The sequence below is a fragment of the Phyllobates terribilis genome, unplaced genomic scaffold (assembly GCF_046119375.1).
Source record: "Phyllobates terribilis strain yellow unplaced genomic scaffold, ASM4611937v1 Scaffold_60__1_contigs__length_8166268, whole genome shotgun sequence".
Lineage (NCBI taxonomy): Eukaryota > Metazoa > Chordata > Amphibia > Anura > Dendrobatidae > Phyllobates > Phyllobates terribilis.
The window spans coordinates 7,670,570-7,694,532 of NW_027362820.1; the positions used below are offsets into that span (position 1 = coordinate 7,670,570).

At 47.0% G+C, this 23,963-nt stretch overlaps 1 protein-coding gene across 1 annotated transcript in view; it reads right to left on the reverse strand.

Moving 5' to 3' along the window:
- Nucleotides 1–23,963, reverse strand: part of LOC141192351 (uncharacterized) — a 106,484-nt gene that overhangs the window by 53,146 nt on the left and 29,375 nt on the right. Inside the window, exon 8 of the mRNA XM_073661868.1 lies at nt 19,723–19,734. Coding sequence (XP_073517969.1) covers nt 19,723–19,734 — 12 coding nt within the window. The remainder of the gene's footprint in view (nt 1–19,722; nt 19,735–23,963) is intronic.

Consider the following 23,963-nt stretch of genomic DNA (forward strand, 5'->3'; position numbering starts at 1 on the left):
CACACACCCCTTTAGTGCTGCGGTGTTGAGGAAACAAGCACACACCTCATTAGTGCAGGGACACGCAAACCATCACACAGCCTCCCCGTTATTGATGGGGCCATAGAGACACACATCTTTATTGCTGGGGTCACAGACACACATCCCTTTGGTGCTGAGGTCACACAAACAGACACAGACACACACCTTCAGTGCTGGGGCCACATACACAGCCCTTCAGTGCTGCATTTCAGGGGACATGTACACGTGTGCCAAACACACGTGCACACACCCCTTCAGTGCTGCAGTGTTGAGGACACAAGCACACACCCCATTAGTGCAGGGACACACAAACCATCACACATCCACCCCTTTATTGATGGGGTCACAGAGACACCCCTTCATTTCTGGGGTCACAGACACACATCCCTTTGGTGCTGAGGTCACACAAACAGACACAGACACACACCTTCAGTGCTGGGGCCACACACACAGCCCTTCAGTGCTACATTTCTGGAGACATGTACATGTGTGCCAAACACACGTGCACACTCCCCTTCAGTGCTGCAGTGTTGAGGGCACAAACACACACCCCATTAGTGCAGGGACACACAAACCATCACACAGCCACCCCTTTATTAATGGGGCCATAGAGACACAGCCCTTCATTGCTGGGGTCACAGACACACATCCCTTTGGTGCTGAGGTCACACAAACAGACACAGACACACACCTTCATTGCTGGGGCCACACACACAGCCCTTCAGTGCTGCATATCTGGAGACATGTACATGTGTGCCAAACACACGTGCACACACCCCTTCAGTGCTGCAGTGTTGAGGACACAAACACACACCCCATTAGTGCAGGGACACACAAACCATCACACAGCCACCCCTTTATTGATGGGGCCATAGAGACACAACCCCTTCATTGCTGGGGTCACAGACACACATCCCTTTGGTGCTGAGGTCACACAAAGAGACACAGACACACACCTTCAGTGCTGGGGCCACACACACAGCCCTTCAGTGCTGAATTTCAGGGAACATGTACACGTGTGCCAAAGACACGTGCACACACCCCTTCAGTGTTGCAGTGATGAGGAAACAAGCACACACCCCATTAGTGCAGGGACACACAAACCATCGCACAGCCACCCCGTTATTGATGGGGTCATAGAGACACACATCTTTATTGCTGGGGTCACAGACACACATCCCTTTGGTGCTGAGGTCACACAAACAGACACAGACACACACTTTCAGTTTCTGGGGCCACACACACAGCCCTTAAGTGCCGCATTTCTGGAGACATGTACATGTGTGCCAAACACACGTGCACACAACCCTTCAGTGCTGCAGTGTTGAGGACACAAACACACACCCCATTAGTGCAGGGACACACAAACCATCACACAGCCACCCCTTTATTGATGGGGCCATAGAGACACAACCCCTTCATTGCTGGTGTCACAGACACACATCCCTTTGGTGCTGAGGTCACACAAACAGACACACACCTTCAGTGCTGGGGCCACATGCACAGCCCTTCAGTGCTGCATTTCAGGGAACATGTACACGTGTGCCAAACACAAGTGCACACACCCCTTCAGTGCTGCAGTGTTGAGGACACAAACACACACCCCATTAGTGCAGGGACACACAAACCATCACACATGCACCCCTTTATTGATGGGGTCACAGAGACACCCCTTCATTTCTGGGGTCACAGACACACATCCCTTTGGTGTTGAGGTCACACAAACAGACACAGACACACACCTTCAGTGCTGGGGCCACACACACAGCCCTTCAGTGCTGCATTTCAGGTAACATGTACACGTGTGCCAAACACATGTGCACACACCCCTTGTTGCAGTGATGAGGAAACAAGCACACACCCCATTAGTGCAGGGACACACAAACCATCACACAGCCACCCCGTTATTGATGGGGCCATAGAGACACACATCTTTATTTCTGGGGTCACAGACACACATCCCTTTGGTGCTGAGGTCACACAAACAGACACACACCTTCAGTGCTGGGGCCACACACACAGTCCTTCAGTGCTGCATTTCAGGGGATATGTACACGTGTTCCAAACACACGTGCACACACCCCTTTAGTGCTGCAGTGTTGAGGACACAAACACGCACCCCATTAGTGCAGGGACACACAAACCATCACACCTGCACCCCTTTATTGATGGGGTCACAGAGACACCCCTTCATTTCTGGGGTCACAGACACACATCCCTTTGGTGCTGAGATCACACAAACAGACACAGACACACACCTTCAGTGCTGGGGCCACACACACAGCCCTTCAGTGCTACATTTCTGGAGACATGTACATGTGTGCCAAACACACGTGCACACTCCCCTTCAGTGCTGCAGTGTTGAGGACACAAACATACACCCCATTAGTGCAGGGACACACAAACTATAACACAGCCACCCCTTTATTAATGGGGCCATAGAGACACAGCCCTTCATTGCTGGGGTCACAGACACACATCCCTTTGGTGCTGAGGTCACACAAACAGACACAGACACACACCTTCAGTGCTGGAGCCACACACACAACCTTTCAGTGCTGCATTTCAGGGGAGATGTACACGTGTGCCAAACACACGTGCACACACCCCTTCAGTGTTGCAGTGTTGAGGACACAAACACACACCCCATTAGTGCAGGGACACACAAACCATCACATATGCACCCCTTTATTGATGGGGTCACAGAGACACCCCTTCATTTCTGGGGTCACAGACACACATCCCTTTGGTGCTGAGGTCACACAAACAGACACAGACACACACCTTCAGTGCTGGGGCCACACACACAGCCCTTCAGTGCTACATTTCTGGAGACATGTACATGTGTGCCAAACACACGTGCACATTCCCCTTCAGTGCTGCAGTGTTGAGGACACACACACCCCATTAGTGCAGGGACACACAAACCATCACACAGCCACCCCTTTATTAATGGGGCCATAGAGACACAGCCCTTCATTGCTGTGGTCACAGACACACATCCCTTTGGTGCTGAGGTCACACAAACAGACACAGACACACACCTTCAGTGCTGGAGCCACACGCACAGCCCTTCAGTGCTGTATTTCAGGGGAGATGTACACGTGTGCCAAACACACGTGCACACACCCCTTCAGTGTTGCAGTGTTGAGGAAACAACCACACACCCCATTAGTGCAGGGACACGCAAACCATCACACAGCCTCCCCGTTATTGATGGGGCCATAGAGACGCACATCTTTATTGCTGGGGTCACAGACACACATCCCTTTAGTGCTGAGGTCAAACAAACAGACACAGACACACACCTTCAGTGCTGGGCCACACACACAGCCCTTCAGTGCTGCATTTCAGGGGACATGTACACATGTGCCAAACACACGTGCACACACCCCTTCAGTGCTGCAGTGTTGAGGACACAAACAAACACCCCATTAGTGCAGGGACACACAAACCATCACACAGCCACCCCTTTATTGATGGGGCCATAGGGACACAACCCCTTCATTGCTGGGGTCACAGACACACATCCCTTTGGTGCTGAGGTCACACAGACAGACACACACCTTCAGTGCTGGGGCCACCCACACAGCCCTTCAGTGCTGCATTTCAGGGGAAATATACACGTGTGCCAAACACAAGTGCACACACCCCTTCAGTGCTGCAGTGTTGAGGAAACAAGCACACACCCCATTAGTGCAGGGACACGCAAACCATCACACAGCCTCCCCGTTATTGATGGGGCCATAGAGACACACATCTTTATTGCTGGGGTCACAGACACACATCTCTTTGGTGCTGAGGTCACACAAACAGACACAGACACACACCTTCAGTGCTGGGGCCACACACACAGCCCTTCAGTGCTACATTTCTGGAGACATGTACATGTGTGCCAAACACACGTGCACACTCCCCTTCAGTGCTGCAGTGTTGAGGACACAAACACACACCCCATTAGTGCAGGGACACACAAACCATCACACAGCCACCCCTTTATTAATGGGGCCATAGAGACACAGCCCTTCATTGCTGGGGTCACAGACACACATCCCTTTGGTGCTGAGGTCACACAAACAGACACAGACACACACCTTCAGTGCTGGAGCCACACACACAGCCCTTCAGTGCTGCATTTCAGGGGAGATGTACACGTGTGCCAAACACACTTGCACACACCCCTTCAGTGTTGCAGTGTTGAGGACACAAACACACACCCCATTAGTGCAGGGACACACAAACCATCACACATGCACCCCTTTATTGATGGGGTCACAGAGACACCCCTTCATTTCTGGGGTCACAGACACACATCCCTTTGGTGCTGAGGTCACACAAACAGACACAGACACACACCTTCAGTGCTTTGGCCACACACACAGCCCTTCAGTGCTACATTTCTGGAGACATGTACATGTGTGCCAAACACACGTGCACACTCCCCTTCAGTGCTGCAGTGTTGAGGACACAAACACACACCCCATTAGTGCAGGGACACACAAACCATCACACAGCCACCCCTTTATTAATGGGACCATAGAGACACAGCCCTTCATTGCTGGGGTCACAGACACACATCCCTTTGGTGCTGAGGTCACACAAACAGACACAGACACACACCTTCAGTGCTGGAGCCACACACACAGCCCTTCAGTGCTGCATTTCAGGGGAGATGTACACGTGTGCCAAACACACGTGCACACACCCCTTCAGTGTTGCAGTGTTGAGGAAACAAGCACACACCCCATTAGTGCAGGGACACGCAAACCATCACACAGCCTCCCCGTTATTGATGGGGCCATAGAGACACACATCTTTATTGCTGGGGTCACAGACACACATCCCTTTGGTGCTGAGGTCACACAAACAGACACAGACACACACCTTCAGTGCTGGAGCCACACACACAGCCCTTCAGTGCTGCATTTCAGGGGAGATGTACACGTGTGCCAAACACACTTGCACACACCCCTTCAGTATTGCAGTGTTGAGGAAACAAGCACACACCCCATTAGTGCAGGGACACACAAACCATCACACAGCCACCCCTTTATTAATGGGGCCATAGAGACACAGCCCTTCATTGCTGGGGTCACAGACACACATCCCTTTGGTGCTGAGGTCACACAAACAGACACAGACACACACCTTCAGTGCTGGAGCCACACACACAGCCCTTCAGTGCTGCATTTCAGGGGAGATGTACACGTGTGCCAAACACACTTGCACACACCCCTTCAGTGTTGCAGTGTTGAGGACACAAACACACACCCCATTAGTGCAGGGACACACAAACCATCACACATGCACCCCTTTATTGATGGGGTCACAGAGACACCCCTTCATTTCTGGGGTCACAGACACACATCCCTTTGGTGCTGAGGTCACACAAACAGACACAGACACCCACCTTCAGTGCTGGGGCCACACACACAGCCCTTCAGTGCTACATTTCTGGAGACATGGACATGTGTGCCAAACCTACGTGCACACTCCCCTTCAGTGCTGCAGTGTTGAGGACACAAACACACACCCCATTAGTGCAGGGAGACACAAACCATCACACAGCCACCCCTTTATTAATGGGGCCATAGAGACACAGCCCTTCATTGCTGGGGTCACAGACACACATCCCTTTGGTGCTGAGGTCACACAAACAGACACAGACACACACCTTCAGTGCTGGAGCCACACACACACAGCCCTTCAGTGCTGCATTTCAGGGGAGATGTACACGTGTGCCAAACACACGTGCACACACCCCTTCAGTGTTGCAGTGTTGAGGAAACAAGCACACACCCCATTAGTGCAGGGACACGCAAACCATCACACAGCCTCCCCGTTATTGATGGGGCCCTAGAGACGCACATCTTTATTGCTGGGGTCACAGACACACATCCCTTTAGTGCTGAGGTCAAACAAACAGACACACACCTTCAGTGCTGGGCCACACACACAGCCCTTCAGTGCTGCATTTCAGGGGACATGTACACATGTGCCAAACACACGTGCACACACCCCTTCAGTGCTGCAGTGTTGAGGACACAAACACACACCCCATTAGTGCAGGGACACACAAACCATCTCACAGCCACCCCTTTATTAATGGGGCCATAGAGACACAACCCCTTCATTGCTGGGATCACAGACACACATCCCTTTGGTGCTGAGGTAACACAAACAGACACACACCTTCAGTGCTGGGGCCACCCACACAGCCCTTCAGTGCTGCATTTCAGGGGAAATATACACGTGTGCCAAACACACGTGCACACACCCCTTCAGTGCTGCAGTGTTGAGGATACAAGCACACACCCCATTAGTGCAGGGACACGCAAACCATCACACAGCCTCCCCGTTATTGATGGGGCCATAGAGACACACATCTTTATTGCTTGGGTCACAGACACACATCCCTTTGGTGCTGAGGTCACACAAACAGACACAGTCACACACCTTCAGTGCTGGGGCCACACACACATCCCTTCAGTGCTGCATTTCAGGGACATGTACACATGTGCCAAACACACGTGCACACACCCCTTTAGTGCTGCGGTGTTGAGAAAACAAGCACACACCCCATTAGTGCAGGGACACACAAACCATCACACATGCACCCCTTTATTGATGGGGTCACAGAGACACCCCTTCATTTCTGGGGTCACAGACACACATCCCTTTGGTGCTGAGGTCACACAAACAGACACAGACACTCACCTTCAGTGCTGGGGCCACACACACAGCCCTTCAGTGCTACATTTCTGGAGACATGTACATGTGTGCCAAACACACGTGCACACTCCCCTTCAGTGCTGCAGTGTTGAGGACACAAACACACACCCCATTAGTGCAGGGACACACAAACCATCACACAGCCACCCCTTTATTAATGGGGCCATAGAGACACAGCCCTTCATTGCTGGGGTCACAGACACACATCCCTTTGGTGCTGAGGTCACACAAACAGACACAGACACACACCTTCAGTGCTGGAGCCACACACACAGCCCTTCAGTGCTGCATTTCAGGGGAGATGTACACGTGTGCCAAACACACGTGCACACACCCCTTCAGTGCTGCAGTGTTGAGGAAACAAGCACACATCCCATTAGTGCAGGGACACGCAAACCATCACACAGCCTCCCCGTTATTGATGGGGCCATAGAGACACACATCTTTATTGCTGGGGTCACAGACACACATCCCTTTGGTGCTGAGGTCACACAAACAGACACAGTCACACACCTTCAGTGCTGGGGCCACACACACATCCCTTCAGTGCTGCATTTCAGGGACATGTACACATGTGCCAAACACACGTGCACACACCCCTTCAGTGCTGCAGTGTTGAGGACACAAACACACACCCCATTAGTGCAGGGACACACAAGCCATCACACAGCCACCCCTTTATTGGTGGGGTCATAGGCACACATCCCTTTATTGGTGGGGTCAGAGACACACATCCCTTTATTGGTGGGATCACAGACACACATCCTTTTAGTGCTGGGGTCACAGACACACATGCCTTTATTGGTGGGGTCACAGACACACATCCTTTTAGTGCTGGGGTCACAGACACACTTCCCTTTAGATCTGGGGTCACACAAACCTTCAATGCTGTGCCTACACACACAGTCACATGCACGCACACCTACCTTCTTGCTGAATCCCAAAAAGTCTACTCACTTGATAATTGCCAGACGTATGATAGTTACTCCACAGATCTCAGAACAGCCTTGAGGAAGGTCAGGAAGAAAGAAAACAATGCAGCTAATAATCATCTGGAAATATCATGGGGATGAGGACACAGTCCATACAGCACACACTGCAGATCTCTTCCTGATCCTACTCTGCTGTTTGTGTTGTGACACAATGCTGTGCAGCCAGTCCTCCTCCCTTTCCGATGTGACCCGATCCCCAGCGTTCAGTGATGAGCTACTTACCTGGACTGGTCCTCTTCAAGCTGTGACACAAGATGGCTCAGGAATAGAACTTTGTACATTCTGTAGCCGTTATGATGTCATGTGAGGTCTATGATGTCATGTTCTCGGTGCTGTCATGTGCTTTGTGATGTCATCATAACAGACACTGCTGTTTTATGTATCAAGTTTACACTTCAGGAAATAAATTACTTAATAAAAAAGTCACAGACTGCAAATATCCCACAGCCCCATGTTATAATTCATGACAGCTATTTAAATGAACCTTTATTTTAATCCATATAATCTACTGCTATATGAAAAACACTCGAGACCTGAACTGGAATTTTAATTGTCGTGCATGCAGCATGTAAGAGCATGTTCACACATGGCCACTAGCCAGAAAAAAAACGAAGACAGAAATACAATACACAAACACCCTGCAGTAAATAAATAAATCGCAATAGTGCATGAAAATAATAAAGCGTACTTAGTTAACATAATTTTGATTGAAATAATGCGAAAGCCATCCCGCCTCGTCACGGCGACCCTTATGGGACAGTCCTAACTCTAATATTTAAAACTTTACCGATGGCTTTCACATTATTTTGATCACAATTCTGTTAACTAAGTCCCCTTTGTTATTTTCATGCACTATTGCGGTTTATTTTACTGCAGGGGATTTGTGTATTGTGTTTCTGTCTTTGTCTTCTACTGCTATGTGAGTTACAGGAAAACACTGGACTAAAATCACTGACTGCGGTGGAATCCCCAATAAAATGTACATTTTATTTCCTTAAATAACATTTTCCTATACACACCTTACCTAATAACCGTGACATTTTGTGGAGCGTGCCAAATACTACTCTCCATTTAAAGTCTGCCAGCTGTGTTTTCTTGAACCTATTCACACTTGGTCGCAGACCAATACCACACTACAAGGCCAGTGCCTAAAACCGTGGTCATCAGACGTGATCCCATATTACTGCCGTAAACATCCTGAAATTTTTGGGAACTGTCAAATATTATACTCCATTTAACCCCTTTAAAGCATGGGGCGTAATAGTACGCACTAGGCTATCACCCCCGGTTCAGTGAGGGCTCCGGCGCTGAGCCCCCACTGAACCGGGCACATGTCGGCTGATTTATACAGCTGACATGTGCCCCCAACAGCCGCGGGTGGAATCACAATCCACCCGCGGCTGTTAACATGTTAAATGCCACTGTCAATCTCTGACAGCGGCATTTAACAGCGCTGTGCCGGAAGCGCATCACTTACCCCGCCCATCGGTGACCCCGTCACGTAATCGCGGGTCACTGATGGGTGGGCATGACAACTCTGGGTCTGCAGCAGACCCCAGTGATTGTCATGTACTGACTCTATGAGCGCCACCTAGTGGTCGGCGCTCATAGCACAGGAGCATTTCTGCTACATAGAGCTGACCTGCTCATCCCCTCTATGTAGCAGAGGTGATTGGACAGTTGCTGCTTCTAGTCTCCTAATGAGACTATAGAAGCAAGCAAAAAGTGTACAAAAAAAATGTTTTTGAAAATATTATAAAAAAATAAAAAATATATAAAAGTTTAAATCACCCCCCTTTCGTCCCATTCAAAATAAAATTCTAAAAATACCACCCACATACACATATTTGGTATCGCCGTGTTCAGAATCGCCCGATCTATCAATATAAAAAAGAATTAATCCGATCGGTAAACGGCATAACGAGAAAAAAATTCTAAACGCCAGAATTATGTTTTTTGGTCGCCGCAACATTGCAATAAAATGCAATAACGGGTGATCAAAACATCGGATCTACCCCAAAATGGTATCAATAAAAACTTCAGCTCGGTGTGCAAAAAATAAACCCGGTCCCAGATCCCGAAAAATGGAGACGCTACGGGTCTTGTAAAATTGCGCCATTTTATTTTTTTAATTATGGCACTTTGCAAAGCACTTCATTAGTTTCTTTGGCGTCATATCCATAAAATGATGATATAAAAGTGGCCTCCAGACCCTGCTTTTCCCCAGTGCAGGAGCGTTGCTGGGGTCCTAAGAGATCAGGGACCCCAGCCCCAAAGTACATGTTTCCCCATATAACCTCCCTGTCACTTAAAAGAGGATTTATACATATATAATTACAGTATACCACTGTTACTAATCTAAAATACACTATACAAAGACCAATATTCCCAAAATTACTACTATACAAGGCCAAAATGATCCTGCTACACAATGTCCTCTACCATCACCACCACACAGTGACTCCATATATGAAAGAAAACCCCGCAGGGTAAAAGACCATCAAAGGAGTCCAGGGAGTATAAAATCTATCATATTTATTCAGCAATAGAACAATAAGATGATGGGGGAAGAGACGCAACACATATGTGATTGTTAGACATGTAAGCCAAAAAAAGCAAGGCACGCAAGGAAGGGGCCATTCCAGGTATAATGGCTGTCTATAGTATCATCATGGGTGTACTAAAATATCCCAAAATAGACACCGCACATATTCCACTGGGGGCAACAGTCATCATATGCAGGTGCATCTCACTAAATTAGAATATCATCAAAAAGTTAATTTATTTGAGTTCTTCAATACAAAAAGTGAAACTCCTATATTATATAGAGTCATTACAGACAGAGAGATCTATTTCTAGTGTTTATTTCTTTTAATGTTGACGATTATGGCTTACAGCCAATGAAAACACAAAAGTCATTATCTCAGTAAATTAGAATAATTAACATAAAACACCTGCAACGGCTTCCTAAGTGTTTAAAAATGTCCCATAGTCTGTTTCAGTAGGCTCCACAATCATGGGGAAAACTGCTGACTTGACAAATGCCAAGAAGGCAGTCATTGACACCATCCACAAGGTCCCAGAGTTCCAATTTTCCTTTGGAAATCAAGGTCCCAGAGTCTGGAGGAAGAGTGGAGAGGCCACAATCCAAGCTGCTTGAGGTCTAGTGTGAAGTCTCCACAATCAGTGATGGTTTGGGGAGCCATGTCATCTGCTGGTGGAGGTCCACTGTGTTTTATCAACACCAAAGTCAGCTCAGCCGTCTACCAGGAAATTTTACAGCACTTCATGCTTCCCTCTGCCGACAAGCTTTTTGGAGATGGAAATTTCATTCTCCAGGAGGACTTGGCACCTGTCCACACTGCCAAAAGTACCAATACCTGGTTTAAAGACAACAGCATCACTGTGCTTGATTGACCAGCAAATTCACCTGAACTTAACCCCATAGAGAAACTATGGGGTATTGTCAAGAGGAAGATGAGAGACACCAAACCCAACAAAGCACCCACCAAACCCAACAAAGGCTGCTATCAAAGCCACCTGGGCTTCCATAACACCTCAGCAGTGCCACAGGCTGATCGCCTCCATGCCACGCCGCATTGATGCAGTAATTGATGCAAAAGGAGCCCTGACCAAGTATTGAGTGCATTTACTGAACATACATTTCAGTAGGCCAATATTTCGGATTTTAAAAACATTTTTCAAGCTGATGTTATAAAGTATTTTAATTTACTGAGATAATGACTTTTGTGATTTCATTGGCTGTAAGCCATAATCAGTGGCGTACCGCCAATGGTGGCAGGCCACACCACTGCTATGGGGCCCGTGAGCCTTGGGGGAGTGAGGAGGATAGGTGAGTATTGGGGGGGGGTGGGAGGTTGCGGTGGCGGAGGAGCGGGCACATGCAGTAGCGGCTGCTGTAGCTACCACGTGTGCCCGCTGCTAAAGGGACATGAATATTCCCTCTTCTCCACTTCCATGGGCGTGGAGAAGAAGGAATATTCATTCTCTTTAGTAGCGGGCACGGAGGAGCGCTGAGCCGTGGCTCCTGTTTACTAAAGAGAATGTATATTCACGCTTGTCAACGCTCATAGTCCCGGCGTGGAGAGGAGTGAATATGCCGGCAGCAGCACCAGCTCACCTAGGCAACTGAGAGCGCGCGCTGCTCAGATACCAACATGAGCTGCTGGCAGACAGAAGACAGCAGCTCTGGAGCAGAGGTGAGGAAGGAAGGGGAGTATAAGTGTTTATTTTTTGTGTGTGCAGTAATGGGGCCACACATACCAGGACTGGGGGGTGAGGAGGCCATACATACCAGGATTGGGGGATGAGGGGGCCACACATACCAGGATTGGGGGATGAGGGGGCCACACATACCAGGATTGGGGGATGAGGGGGCCACACATACCATTCCTGACCCCATTTCTGGCGATTGGATATTTTCCTGGATCTCGTGTATCCTGCTGCATATTGCTGTGTATAGCATAGGCTTACGTTATGTGAACAATGGCCAAATAGCTGTTGGCTGAGAACTCGTCCTGTATGATAAAATCTGCGATGGAGGTTCCTAATACGGCTTCCAACGAAGATGTGAAATCATCCAAATGTGTATAAGAACTAGCGAGTGATAAAGGAGACAATGGCTGGTAGGTAATAAGTCATTACCTGTCTGCCAATGTCTTGTTCTGGAAGACTTCAAGATATCATGTATTACATATTACATATTATTCTGAAAGAGCACCATGTAATACCACATGTGTCCTGGAGAGGCCACTACGTCCAGCAAAACACAGCTGATTGCTGAGGGTGTTCACTGCCAGACCCCCGACTATCAACTGATCGCCTGCAAGTCCTCATTTGGGGACAGGAGTTGTTCACACTTGGCATATTTTGTGATTCATGAGGGGAGGACAGTAGCCGGATATAGACTTTTTCTATAAAGTCAGATTAAAGGGGTTTTCAGGAATGTTTTTATGTAATATATAGGAGGTTCCCAGTGGTAGAGAAAACACACAGAGCTTTACTTTCTCCTGCTGCTCCAGCTCTGGATCTTCAGCGCTTCCTGTGCTCTATTGTGACTGGCTGCAGGGGTGATGGCTCAACTTCAGCACACATCATTGCTGCAGCCAATCACTGAGCTTAGAGGCTCTGTCAGCATGGCCCACTGAGCCAAGTGATTGGCTGCAGAGCTGCAGTCATGATGTCACCCTTGAAGCCAATGACTAAAGATCAGCGGCAGCGGTGAAGTGCTGGAGCTGGAGCAGGAGGTAGTAAAGCTTCATCTCTTCTACTTAAGTGACGATTTATAGGATTTATATTTAAGTGATGAAAAAAAATTCAGAAATTTGTAAAAATAATTTGCTTTTGTCGCCACTTTCCGAGATCTGAAAGCCGCGGCGTTTTCATGTTTCGGGAATGGGGCTGCGTGAGGACTAGTTTTTTGCACCACAAACTGATGGTTATATTGATATCATTTTGGGGTATATACAATGTTTTGATTGTCTGTTATTATATATTTTTTTTCTTGTTGCAACGGCTGAAAATCTGTAATTCTGGCATTTTATTTAATTTTCTAGTTACGCCGTTTACTAAATGGATTCATTTATTTTATATTTTGATGGATCTGACTTTTACAAATGCAGCGATACCAAATATGTGTATTTTTTAAATGTTTTATATTTCTTAATTTTTAATGGGGGGAAAACTGGGATGATTTGAACTTTTATACTTTTTTCATTTTTTTTTTTACTTTTCACTGTATTTGTTAGTCTCTTTAGGGGGCTTGAACCTGCAGTCATCTGATTGCTTGTGCTATATACAACATTGCTATATATAGCAGAAATCACGATGTCCTATGAACACTAGCAACAGGCTGGCTGTCACAGGAATACAGTGATGACAGACAGTATGCAGTGATGGGGCCACACATACCAGGATTGGGGGATGAGGGGGCCATGCATACCAGGATTGGGGGTTGAGGGGGCCATACATACCAGGGGATTGGGGGATGAGAAGGCCACACATACCAGGATTGGGGGATGAGGAGGCCACACATACCAGGATTGGGGGATGAGGAGGCCACAGATACCAGGATTGGGGGATGAGGAGGCCACACATACCAATATTAGGGGATGAGGAGGCCACAGATACCAAGATTGGGGGATGAGGAGGCCATACATACCAGGATTGGGGGATGAGGAGGCCACACATACCAGCATTGGGGGATGAGTGGGCCACGCATATGAATTTTGGGGGATGAGGGGGCCACGCATACCAGGATTGGGGGATGAGGGGGGGCACGCATACCAGAATTGGGGGATGAGGGCTGCCATGCATACCAGGATTGGGGATGAGGGGGGCCATATATACCAGGAATGGGGGATGAAGAGGTCATGCATACCAGGATTGGGGAATGAAGAGGCCATACATACCAGGATTGGAGGATGAGGAGACCATCATATTAGGATTGGGGGATGAGGAGACCATGCATACCAGGATTGGGGGATGAGGGGGGGGCCATGCATGCAGGATTGGGGGATGAAGGGTGCTATGCATACCAAGATTGATGGATGAGAGGTGGCCATGCATACCAGGATTGGGGGATGAGGGGGGCCATGCATACCAGGATTGGGGGATGAGGGATGCCATATGTACCAGGATTGGGGGATGAGGGGTGCCATACATACCAGGATTGGTGATGAGGGAGCCATACATACCAGGATGGTGAAATTTTCCAGTAGCTGCTGCATTTCCCACCCTAGGCTTATACTGAACTCAATACGTTTTCCCAGTTTTTTTGTGGTAAAATTAGGGGCCTCGGCTTATACTCGAGTCGTCTTATTTAAAACATACGGTATTTTAAAATCAGTGAGTACGTGGTGCCCATAATACTGCAGGACCGTGTGGTGCATTATACTATATGGGGGCTGCATTTTACCCTTTGGGGTGTGAAATATACTGTATGGAGGACTATGGGGAGTGCATTATATTCTATCGAGGACCATGGGAAGTTCATTATACTATATGGAGGATTATGGGGGGTCCATTATACTATATGGAGGATTTTGGAGGGTGCATTATACTATATGGAGGATTATGGGTGGCATATTATACTATATGGAAGTCTACACTGTGTGCAGAATTATTAGGCAAGTTGTTTTTTAGAGGATTATTTTTATTATTGATCAACAACTATGTTCTCAATCAACCCAAAAGACTCATAAATATCCAAGCTTAATATTTTTGGAAGTTGGAGTGTTTTTTTTTTAGATTTGGCTATTTTAGGAGGATATCTGTTTGTGCAGGTAACTATTACTGTGCCGAATTATTAGGCAACTTAATAAAAACCAAATATAATCCCATCTCACTTGTTTATTTTCACCAGGTAAACCAATATCAGTGCACAAAATTTAGAAATAAACATTTCTGACATGCAAAAACAAAAACCAAAAAAACTAGTGATCAGTACAGCCACCTTTCTTTATGATGAGACTCAACAGCCTTCCATCCATAGATTCTGTCAGTTGCTTGATCTGTTTTCAATCAACATTGCGTGCAGCAGCCACCACAGCCTCCCAGACACTGTTCCCAGAGGTGTACTGTTTTCCCTCCCTGTAGATCTCACATTTTATGATGGACCACAGGTTCTCTATGGCATTCAGATCAGGTGAACAAGGGGGCCATGTCATTATTTTTTCTTCTTTTAGACCTTTACTGGCCAGCCACGCTGTGGAGTAGTTTGATGCATGTGATGGAGCATTGTCCTGCATGAAAATCATGTTTTTCTTGAACGATACCGACTTCTTCCTGTACCACTGCTTGAAGAAGTTGTCTTCCAGAAACTGGCAGTAGGTCTGGGAGTTGAGCTTCACTCCATCCTCAACCCGAAAAGGTCCTACAAGTTCATCTTTGATGATACCAGCCCATACCATTACCCCACCTCCACCTTGCTGGCGTCTGAGTCGGAGTGGAGCTCTCTGCCCTTTACTGATCCAGCCTCTGGCCCATCCATCTGGCCCATCAAGAGTCACTCTCATTTCATCAGTCCATAAAACTTTTGAAAAATCAGTCTTAAGATATTTCTTGGCCCATTCTTGACGTTTTATCTTATGTTTCTTGTTCAAATGTGGTTGTTTTTCAGACTTCCTTACCTTGGCCATGTCCCTGAGTATCACACACCTTGTGCTTTTTGAAACTCCAGTAACGTTGCAGCTCTGAAATATGGCAAAACTGGTGGCGAATGGCATCTTGGCAGCTTCACGCTTGATTTTCCTCGATTCATGGGCAGTTATTTTGCGCCTTTTTTGGCCAACACGCTTCTTGCGACCCTTTTGGCTATTTGCCATGAAATGCTTGATTGTGCGGTGATCACGCTTAAAAAGTTTGGAAATTTCAAGACTGCTGCATCCCTCTGCAAGACATCTCACAATTTTGGACTTTTCAGAGCCCGTCAAATCTCTCTTCTGACCCATTTAGCCAAAGGAAAGGAAGTTGCCTAATAATTAAGCACACCTTATATAGGGTGTTGATGTCATTAGTCAACACCCCTCCTCATTACAGAGATGCACATCACCAGATTTACTTAATTGGTAGTTGGCTCTCAAGCCTATGCAGCTTGGAGTAGAACAACATGTATAAAAAGTATCAAAGTGATCAAAATACGCATTTGCCTAATAATTCTGCACACAGTGTATGTGGGGCCATTATGATATTTTGAGGGTTATGTGGGGGGCCGTTATACTGTATGAAAGCAATTATACGGTGTGAAGGTTTGTGTGGGGCCCATCATACTGTTTGGAGGCCTGTGTGGGGCCATTATACTGTTTGGAGGGCTAGTGTGGGCCATTATACTGTATGGAGGGCTGTGTGGGGTCATTATACTGTTTGGAGGGCTGTGTGGGGTCATTATACTGTTTGGAGGCCTAGTGTGGGCCATTATACTGTATGTAGGCCCATCATACTGATTGGAGGGCTGTGTGGGGCCATTATACTGTTTGGAGGGCTAGTGTGGGCCATTATACTGTATGTAGGCCCATTATACTGTATGGAGGGCTGTGTGGGAGTCACAGTTGGGGGAATCATACTGTGTTAGGGTCACGATACTTTGCCTTGGGAGTTGAAGTGGGGTACAATAAGGTCATTATACTGTTCATGTAGAGGCTAATGGGAGTATCATACTGTGTTTGGGGGGCACTTTTATTGGCATCATACTTCATGGGGGCAATGAAAGAGGGATCTAGGACTTCAGTAGGAGGAAAATTAGAAAAATGAAGTAAAGGCTGGAAAGTTGTGAGATCGGCTCTTCTGTGACACAGACAAATATTTATTTATTTTTTTGGTGGGGTCCAATTAGAGCTTCTGCTATGGGGCCTCATGATTTCTATGTGCGCCCCTGACCATAATCATCAACATTAATAGAAATAAACACGTGAAATAGATCACTTTGATTGTAATGACTTTATATAATATATGAGTTTCATTTTCAGCATTTAAGAACTAAAATAAATAAACTTTTTGATGATATTCTAATTTAGTGAGATGCACCTGTATATATAAGGGGTGTGGGTGCCATCATACTATAAGGGGCTATGGGAGTCATCATGCTATATATAAGGGGCAGTGGGGCCATCATATTATATAAAATGGGGAGTGGGTGCCAGAATACAGTTTATAAGGGGCCGTGGGGCCATCATACAGTATAAAGGGAGCTGTAGGGGCCATAATATAGTGTACAAGTGGGTATGGGGGCCATCATACAGTATATATTGGGCTGCGGGGGCCATCATACAGTACTGTATATATGGGGCTGTGAGGGCCATTATACAGAATATAGGGAGTTGTAGGGACCATCATGCCAGTTATAAGGAGTTGTAGAGACCATCATACAATGCATAGGGAGCTGTGGGGACCAATATGCAGTGCATAGGGAGATGTGGGGACCATCATACAGGGCATAAGGAGCTGTGGGGACCATTATGCAGTGTGTAGGGAGCTGTGGGGACCATTATACAGTGCATAGGGAGTTGTGGGGATCATCATACAGAGCGTAGGGAGCTGTGGGGACTATCATACAGTACATAAGGAGCCGTGGGGACCATCATACAGTGTGTAAAGAGCCGTGGGGACAATCATACAGTGTATAAGGAGCCGTGGAGACCATCATACAGTGCATAAGGAGCTGCGGGGACCATCATACAGTGCGTAGAGAGCTGTGGGGACCATCAGACAATGCATAGGGAGTTGTGGAGACCATCATACAGTGCCTGAGGAGCTGTGGGGACCATCATACAGTGCATAGGGAGATGTGGGGACCATCATACAGGGCATAGGGATCTGTGGGGACCATTATGCAGTGCATAGGGAGCTGTGGGGACCATCATTCCAAGCGTAGGGAGCTGCGGGGACCATCATACAGTACATAAGAAGCCATGGGGACCATCATACAGTGTATAAGGAGCCGTGGGGACCATCATTCAGTACATAAGGAGCTGCGGGGACCATCATACAGTGCGTCGAGAGCTATGAGGACCATCATACAATGCATAGGGAGCTGTGGAGACCATCATACAATGCATAGGGAGCTGTGAAGACCATCATACAGTGCATAGAGCACTGTGGGGACCATCATACAGAGCGTAGGGAGCTGTGGGGACCATCATACAGAGCATAGGGAGCTGTGGGGACCATCATACAGAGCATACGGAGCTGTGGGGACTATCATACAGTGTCTAGGGAGCTGTGGGGACCCTCATACAGTATCTAAAGAGCTGTGGGGACCATCATACAGTGTGTAGGGGGCTGTGGGGACCATCATACAGTGTATAGGGAAGTATGAGGACCATCATACAGTATCTGAGGAGCTGTGGGGACCATCATACAGTGCATAGTGTGCAGTGGGGACCATCATACAGAGCGTAGATATCTGTGGGGACCATCATACAGTGCATAGGGAGCTATGGGTTCCATCATAAAGAGCGTAGATAGCTGTGGGGACCATCATACAGAGCATAGAGAGCTGTGGGTTCCATCATACAGGGCATAGGGAGCTGTGGGGACCATCATACAGAGCATAGGGAGCTGTGGGTTCCATCATACAGAGCATAGGGAGCTGTGGGTTCCATCATACAGGGCATAGGTAGCTGTGGGGACCATCATACAGTGCATGGTGGAGCTGTGGGGATCATCATACAGTGTCTAGGGAGCTGTGGGGACCCTCATACAGTATCTAAGGAGCTGTGGGGACAATCATACAGTGTCTAGGGAGCTGTGGGGACCATCGTACAGTATCTAAGGAGCTGTGGGGACCATCATACAGTGTGTAGGGAGATGTGGGGACCATCATACAGTGTATAGGGAGCTGTGGGGACCATCATACAGAGCGTAGGGAGCTGTGGGGACCATGATACCAGTGCATATGGAGCTGTGGGTACCATCATACAGTATCTGAGGAGCTGTGGGGACCATCATACAGTGCATAGGGAGTTGTGGGGACCATCATACAGAGTATAGGGAGCTGTGGGGATCATCAGACAGTGCATAGGGAGCTGTGGGGACCATCATACAGTGTCTAGGGAGCTGTGGGGACCATCATGCAGTGTATAGGGATCTGTGGGGACCATCATACAGTGCATAGGGAGCTGTGGGAACCATCATACAGTGTGTAGTGAGCTGTGGGACTATCATACAATATACAGGGTGCTATGGGGGCACTCAGGACATTATTTCTTTTATATGGGTGCATCATCAGAAATTTCTTCTTTCACCACCCCGAAATCATCGTCCATAGACTTGAAGAAGAACTTTGTAGTTGGGTGTAGTTTGATTGTGGCTTTAAGGGGGCATTATTACTTAAAGGGGATACTCAACGGTATTTGTTGCTTGGAGGGAACACTTCAGATATTGAAACTTTCATAAGAGCATATCTGGCATTATTACTTGCTAGGTAGCACAGTGGGGTCTTTACTACTTTCTATGGGACGCTATTATTTTTCTAGGTCCCCTCTATCTGGCACACAGTCTTTGTAGCATTAATTGGTGGAGGGTAATCATAGTAATGACATAATTTTTGAAGTATTGAGGTTCCTATTCCACGTCGGAAGAGCAGGCAGCATGGGGAGGTTGTGCAGGGTGGGAATAGATGGGGACGGTGCTGGAAATGTGAGAAGTCAGATGGTCTCTGTACAGGGTGTTTTTTTATGTAGAGGCAATGGTCATATCATAATACTATGTACTCACTGTGTAGTGTTGATGGTAGAGGGCATTGTGTAGCGGGATTATTATTGCCTTGTATAGAAGTAATTTTGGGAATATTGGTCTTTCAGTTGTGTATTTTAGGTTAGCAACAATGGTGTACTGTAATTATATATGTATAGGTCCTCTTTTAAGTGGCGGGGAGGTTGTATGGGGAAACACCTACTTTGGGGCTTTGGCCCCTGATCTTTTAGGACCCTAGCAACGTCCCGGCATACAAGGGATATCGGGGGGCACAAAGTGTTCTGGACGTTTCCTTTACAGTATGAAGCATTTTCCACACAGTATCCTTCCTCTGTAATATACTCCAGGACTGGTGAGGCGCACTGTCGCTCCCTATTTCTCCATAACTCGGCCTCAGCACTGCAGTGCTGATCAGCAGGTCGGCTTACTTGTTCTTCGGTTTCGCGCACTATGTCTTCCACTACTGGCACCCTTGAAGCCTTGCACTCGTGACTCCCACTAGTACAGGGGTCTCAAACTCGATAGAGTAAATGGGCCGCACATAAAAAACAATTTAAGCTGGCGGGCCGCATTCCTTTCCAATTTAATACAGTACAAAATTATTGTTAAACAATTATTTATTTGCTCTACTATAACAATTCTCCATTACTGTACTATAATACTGCTAGGTTTAAACTTAACGGAAATTTGCCGGCTTACTCCACATGCTTATTTTAACAATCCAGTTTTCCACTTCAAGTGTCGCAGAATTCAGTCTGGCTGCTCAGTTGTCAGCGTTTGCCAGATACGAGAATGTCAAGATTGGGCTTGAAATCATGAGTGTCGGCCAATCGCAATGTTGCACGAAGATGTTCATCTGTAAGTCTTGACCGTAATGCTGATTTGTTCAGCTTCATTGAAGAGAAAAACAGTTCGCATACGTATGTACTTCCGAACATGGCCATGATCCTGGCAGCGGCTTTAAGAAGATTTGGAAATTTTTCTCATGCGACAAACCTATAGAGATCTGGAACAGCAATGTCCATATACTTCTGTTTAAGAACAGCGTCGCATTACAAGTCCACAATCTCCATCTGCAGATCTTCTGAAACACAAGCAATGTCTACCGCAAACGGAGTGGCGAAGAGTGGAAATTCAGCTTCAAGATCCTGAAACTCATGAAGACGTCTATCAAACTCTTGTAGTAACTGAGAAATTATATTGGAAGAGTAGTTCAAGCGTTCTGGTTCAGCTCGTACCAGCGACTGCACAGCTGAGAAATGAGCCAAATTGCCAGACTGCAGCTGCTGGGCCACAAAGACAGCTACATCTGATTGCTTTTATACCAGCAATCATCATTGTAATCATCTGCTTTGGGCCCTGGAGCTTCAGGTTGAGTGCGTTGAGGTGTTCTGTGACGTCTGTTAGAAACGCTGGGTCAGATAGAAAAGCTGGGAAGGAAAGTTGGAAAGCGTCTTTATCTTTCAGCGCCATAAAAATCTATCTCCTGCCTCAAAGCAAAAAATCTTTTCAACCCTCTTCCCCGACTCAACCATCTGACCTCGGTATGCTACAGCAAGTCTCCATATTCACTGTCCATATCAGACAGGAATGAAGTGAACGGCCTATGGTTAAGACCTCTTGCCCGTATAAAGTTACCAGTCTTAAGCACAAAGTCCATAACTTCTTTCATTTGTACACTTTTTCCGCACAGCGCCCCCTGATGCAGAATGCAGTGTATAGCACTGAAAGGACCTGACAATGAACGCTGGCCTCGTTTTGCTTTCAATAATCCCACAACACCAATGTTTTCAGAACACATTGCTGGTGCCCCATCCGCTACCACAGACACCAGTTTATCCCATGGCGGTCCTGCTGGGTTAATACAACCTTCAAGTTCTTTAAAAATGTCCCGACCGGTCGTTGTGCCTTTCATTGGTAATAAATCCAATAATTCCTCGGTTATGTTTAGGTTTTCATCAACCCCACGAATGAACACAGCACAGTATGGAGTATCTGTTACCTTCAGTAAATGGTGGTGAATGATTTGCTCTCATGTTACTGAGTAACTCGCTTTTCCAGAAGCTTCACTTGACCCGTTAATACTTGGGAAGAAGTTTGGCTGTTTTTGAAGAGACGCTTTCAGCTGCTGAAGCTTTTCCTCTGTTTGCCAGACATTGCTCCATGCTGTCCTCCATGCTGCGTCATGTAATGTCCACGCACATTGTAGTCCTTAAGCTGCGACAAACTGAAGACAAATCAGACTCCGGGCTCTCTCTCCGACCTCTGTGACAAAATATAAGTTTTCCCACTTTTCCTGAAATATTCGTTTTTCCTCAGCAATCTTGAGCTTTTTTGATGACGATGCCATTTATGATGTTAAACAGGTGCTCTGTGTATTGAAAAATATGTCTGTTAGCAACTCCGTCCTGCTCCCATAGAAATGCATCATAGTCCGTGGGCGTATGCAGAGTACGGACTATAATGGTGCTGGCCGAGTGAACATGCGCTCTGTCGTGCATCGCCTACTTGAGGCCGACACTCGGCCATAGTAGACTGCGTCCAGTAGGTGTATACGCCCGAAAATGATGCAGGACAGAGCACACGTTGACTCTGTCAGCACCATTATATATTCTATGGCCTCGTCGGCACATACGTCCAAATCCCATTTTATATTGGTTCGGACATAAGCCCCGACGGGACCGACAAACATGGGGAAGAACACAATGTGAAAGGGGCGTCAGCAATATATGAGGCTGCTGTGTTCTGCCCATACATTGCTTAGTTCACTGCCAGAGCAGTTTTCAGCTGATAAAGGGGTGTGCCGGGCGCCCGCACCCCACTGATTTCATATCACTGATTTATTCAATGAAGTGGCCATTTAATCATTAAAGGGGTTGTCAGACAATTTTATTTTGATGGCCTATCATTAGGACAGGTGATGGATATCTGATCGGTGGGATGCAACATCCAGCTCCCCCCACTGATCAGCAGTTCCCGGTGCCCGTGGTATGTGCTCACTTGCGGAGAGGAACTACACAGCTCCATCAACTGCATAGTGGCCACGGCTGGGCACTTCATATCCACTCTTATTGATTAGGCGTAGATTTGCATTACCCAGTTGCAGCCATTATAAAGGAGAGCCCATCAATATAAAAGCAATGGACAATCCCTTTAAGTCCTGCAGAATCTCTTTATGTAGTTTCACCATAGCAATGCCATACATGTCAATATTAAAGAGAACCTGTAATGTCAGAAAACGCTATTTACCTGGTGATATAGAGTCAATCTGCAGGTAAATATCTTCACAATGCTACATGGCCGTCTTACTGTAAGTGCAGCTACCAGGATAGAATTAACTTATTTCCTCCCGGGAGCTATGGGCTTTCAGTCATAGAAGTTACATTCATCGCTCACAGCACTGCTCACTATACTGTAAGCACGCCCCAGAACTTCTGATTTTCTCCGCACAGATGCGCTGCACACTGAGCTGGCAACCCAAGTGCTGGAGCGTGCTTACAGCAACTACTCATAGTGTAGTAAGCAGGCTTAAGCAACTCCTTGCATGACTGAAAGCCGATGGCTCTTGAAAGAAATATAGTTCAGCTTCTCCCAGTAGCTGAACTTTTAGTAAAGCTGCCAGGAAACATTGTAACACTATTTACCTGCAGATTATTCCTGTATCTGACGTTTTCAGCTATACCATTTTTGGTATATGACTTTTTGATAATTTTTTATTCTATTTTCTGACAGTATGATGGAAAAGCTACATTTTTGGTGCGTTTATTATTTTTTATTCATCATGAGGCTTTGATCACACATTACGTTTTTGCAGTGTTTTCTCTGCAACCAAAATTTGCTCTTGCTTATAAGGGTGCTTTCACATGTCAGTATCTCCAGTACGAGTGGTGACAGTTTCCACACGTGCTGGAGACATCGATACACGATGAATGAATTGGTCTGTGCACATCTCAATGTGTTTCCACAGACCATGTGTCAGTGCGCTCCACGGGGAGAATGAGCGGC